Source organism: Gavialis gangeticus, unplaced genomic scaffold, assembly GCF_001723915.1.
Source record: "Gavialis gangeticus isolate Ggan-Ray unplaced genomic scaffold, GavGan_comp1, whole genome shotgun sequence".
In the NCBI taxonomy this organism is placed as follows: Eukaryota; Metazoa; Chordata; order Crocodylia; family Gavialidae; genus Gavialis; species Gavialis gangeticus.
This window is the reverse complement of record NW_017729032.1, coordinates 192,671,563-192,675,446: the sequence shown is the minus strand read 5'-3', so window position 1 is coordinate 192,675,446 and position 3,884 is coordinate 192,671,563. Positions and strand designations below refer to the sequence as shown.

At 42.8% G+C, this 3,884-nt stretch overlaps 1 protein-coding gene across 1 annotated transcript; it reads left to right on the top strand.

Annotated features, from left to right (window-relative positions):
* Positions 1 to 6: 6 nt before the first annotated feature.
* Positions 7 to 3,064, top strand: NR0B1 (nuclear receptor subfamily 0 group B member 1). Its single transcript, XM_019524220.1, has 2 exons — positions 7 to 213; positions 2,533 to 3,064. Exons 1-2 carry the CDS (start codon positions 66 to 68, stop codon positions 2,775 to 2,777), a joined length of 393 nt encoding a protein of 130 aa, XP_019379765.1. The 5' UTR covers positions 7 to 65; the 3' UTR covers positions 2,778 to 3,064.
* The last annotated feature ends 820 nt before the right edge of the window (positions 3,065 to 3,884 follow it).

Below are 3,884 nucleotides of genomic sequence, written 5' to 3'. Positions count from 1 at the left end.
TGCTGGTGCTGGGGCTGGCGCAGGACGGCGTGGCGCTGCCCGCGCACGAGGCGGCCCAGCCCAGCATGCTGCAGCGCATCCTCACCGCCCGTCCGCTGCCGCCGCCCGCCGCCGACCTGCAGGTCCTGCACGGCGTCCTGGCCAAGTGCTGGAGCCTGGACATCGGCCCCAAGGAGTACGCCTACCTCAAGGGCGCCGTGCTCTTCAACCCGGGTGAGTCGCGGGGAGCGCCCCCAGCCCCCGCACACGGACCTTGTTTGAAATGTTCCCGCGTTCCGCGCCAAACAGCTTCCAGCTCCACGCGTCGGCTCAGCCCCGGCAGTGGCCCCGCTACCGGCACACGGCCTCCCCCCCAGCTGGGGCTTCCACCTCTCCCAGTCTGGTGGCGGGTGTCTCTGTGCCGGCCCAAGCCTGGAGGCTTGGGGTTCGGATGCCCCCGACCTCGGCCATGGAGCAAGTCTCTCACTTCCATGAAGTGGGTGTAAAGCCAAGATCTTCCCACTCCAGCAAGTGGGAGATTAACTGTACCTTACCTTTCTGGGTACTACCCCCATGCCAAGAGTGGTTGTTCCTGGGTGCAACTAGGAAAATCGCTTTGGTGGTCACTGTGTTTCCCTTGACAGGTAAGCATAGGAGCTGTGCTTGATCTGAGCTGAAAGGCCGAGAGGTGCACAGACGCACGCATTTTTCTCTCCCTTCCCCAGCCACACATACAGGCTCTCCCTCTCCCCGTGTCCCCCTCTCTGCCAGCTCAACACACAGTCTTCCTCTCTTCCCAAGCCTCCCCACACTCCGTCTCCCCCCCCACACACAGACCGACACCCTCTGCCTCTCTCCCCCAGCCCCACAAACACGCACACTCCCCTTCTCTTCCTCAAGCTGTGCACGCACACACACTCCTGCAGCCCCAGGTGCACTGACACGCACCCTTTCTCACATCCACACGCTACCCTCCACACCCACCCCACCTGTCCTTCACTGTTTTTCCAGATGTTGGCAGGGAGCCCTGGCACAGCAGCCTTTAGTAGGACAGCAGCTGGCAAGCCAGGTGTGGAAGAGCTGCCTCTAAGAACCAGCAGCGTTTCCACTCACTCTAATCTGTCACTGGAACAAAAAAAAAAGTCATATCCTTACATATACTCTCTAGTCACACACATGCTAGTTCACCACGTTTACGCTGTTGCAGTGTAGGTTTGGCACTTTTCTTGTGCTTCCATGTCTTCATTGTAATATGCTCATTTAAAAAACCAAAAACTGTATCTCATTCTTTGGTTAATAAAGGTGGTTAGCAAAGGTAACAGCAGTGATGCAACAGACAGATGCCTGTGAGTTGTTTATCTTCAGGCCACATGATGTCAGAATAGAAAAATAGCATCATGCACTAGCAACAAAGCATCCGCCAAATAGATTAAGATATACCTGACTGACAGACCTCAGGAAGTAACTGTTTCTAGAAGGACTCTTTAGAGAGCAGTCTTCTTTACAGAATTGGTGGGCAACTTGGAACCAGGGATAAGACAAACAAATGGTTCTTGACATGCTTGTGTGGGAGGGGTTTTCCTAGCATGAAAAGGGGAATTTAACTTCAATCTTAAGATTCTAAAAAAGTACCTGAATTGGATGAAATGAAGACATTTTCCCTACCAATCCAGGCATACCTGTAAAGTCCATGATAAAAAGAAAACAACTTGCTAAACAGTTGATTTATATATTTTTAAGACCATCTCTCTGTTGTGCTTTTGACTCTGATACTGGTGTTTTTGTACTCGTACCATCAAACTGTTAGATCAAAAAGGAAGACACCTGTACTCCCAGTAACTATTTTCCGTATTTTGTTGTGTTAAATAGAATGTCTGGCATTCAAAAGCTTGTGTAACTATCCCAACTGCACAGCTGGTCCAATACAAGAGATCACTTTAAGAAATCCTTGCCTCTTACAGTTTCTGGACCATCATGGTTAAAACATCCCTCACACACCAGCAAAACTCCAAACCCATTTTAGAGTTAACAAAATATTCAACTGAATAGTTCCACAATGAAGTTGCCAGCAGGACATATTAAGCATGAATAATGCATTTCCTAATGGTCAACAAGTTAGCCCATTAGTTCCGTTTATTGTTATGTCTTGCTATTTATGTCACATTTGGCACTTTGTGGGTTTTTATTGGCCACAATTCACAACGGTAGTCCGTATGTTATCCCCTATACTACATGCTTTATTTTTAAAACAATTAGAAGCAATATTTTTCAATACTCGTTTACGTTGCATAACAAAAAACAGCTTTGCATGTACAGAGGAGCAATTAGGAGAAGTTTACGTTAGTAAAATCTATGTGCACTGGATATGTAATTTTCACTGTTTAAAATGTTTCAAGTTCAGTCAAAACACTTGGTTTGTTTCCCTGTTCAAGAAACCTTTAATAGCAACCTGTATGAGTTGCCAGTTAGCTGACACTTGACAAGAAGAGTCATTTTTAATTGTTGTTTAGATAATTTTGTAAACAGAAATTTAGCGTTCTATTTTTCTTTCAGATCTACCAGGGCTGCAGTGTACACAGTACATCCAGGGACTGCAGAGAGAAGCACAGCAAGCTTTAAATGAACATGTCAGACTGATTCACAGAGGGGACCAGGCCAGATTTGCCAAGCTGAATGTTGCTCTTTCCTTGCTGAGATCCATTAATGCTAATGTAATTGCTGAACTATTCTTTAGGCCTATCATTGGCACAGTGAACATGGATGACATGCTGCTGGAGATGCTTTGTGCAAAATTATAAAGGCATGTATAATATACAGATAAACTAAATGCAAAGGAAATCCTAGAGCAGAATAGTGTACAGCACTGTAAATAAACTAACTTATTGTTTTTACATAGATAGTATTTTTGTATTCAATAATAAAATAGTCAAGTTATGACATTACATTTTTATTAAAGCTATTGCTTTTAGAATAGCTTTCAGAATTACAATCAAATTATGCCTTTTAAACTGTTAAGAGTTTTAGTTTCCAAAGCTGAGGTGAATATTCTCTTGCCATACCTCTGAATAAAGATCATTTATCTGTGCATTGTTTTTCTAAAAAAAAAAAAAAAAAAAAAAAAAAAAAAAAAAAAAAAATTGTAATCCCCATTTTTCTTTAACCAGTGTTTGTAGTTTTACATTTTGATGCATTTATTTTGAGTGCTAAACTACGCTGTATATTTCAGTCACATTAAATAGGATGCCTTAGCCACAGAACTATTTAATAGGTCAACTATAGACCTTACTGGAAGCCTACTGAATTTAATTAAGTCCTTATATTGATATCAAGTCCATATTGACCTGATAAAGGAAACATCTGCTTGAGAGCTTGTCTGCACAAGGACACTGACCAGAAGAGCTTCCTGTGTGAATATACTACTCTGGAATAAAAATATTCCAGGAAAAATTATTGCCATTTTAAAGCAGAGTAATTATTCTGGAATAAAGCCACCACTAGTCACCATAAAATTATTCCGCAGTAGCTCTTTCTAGCTATTTCTTTATGTAGACAAGCTGTTAGATAATGAACTTTGAAATCTCTGTAACATTAGAAGTAGCTCCAGTTCCTCTAGTGCCCTTGACAAAACGTTTGGCATATATTGAATTATGGGGGAAATACTCCATTTGTTTTTAAACTCTTAACAAGCTCATAAGAACAAATTGGTAAGCCACAGGCAATTGATTTTTATTTTTCCTCCTCCTTTAGGCATTTTCAGTAAAGAAGTAGAGCTCAGTGGAAAAGATTCTGACCTTCATTACCACTGGGGAAATACACATTTACTCTACATTTATGATTATTCTTTATTACCATGGTATTATGACTAGAATCTGACCCAGTGAGTTTTGTAGCTTGCATATAAACTT

Coding starts and splice junctions, on each gene's coding strand:
- NR0B1 (XM_019524220.1), top strand. CDS start 66: ATGCTGCAGCGCATCCTCACCGCCCGTCCGCTGCCGCCGCCCGCCGCC. Junction 214..2,532: donor CGCCGTGCTCTTCAACCCGG/GTGAGTCGCGGG, acceptor TTTTTCTTTCAG/ATCTACCAGGGCTGCAGTGT.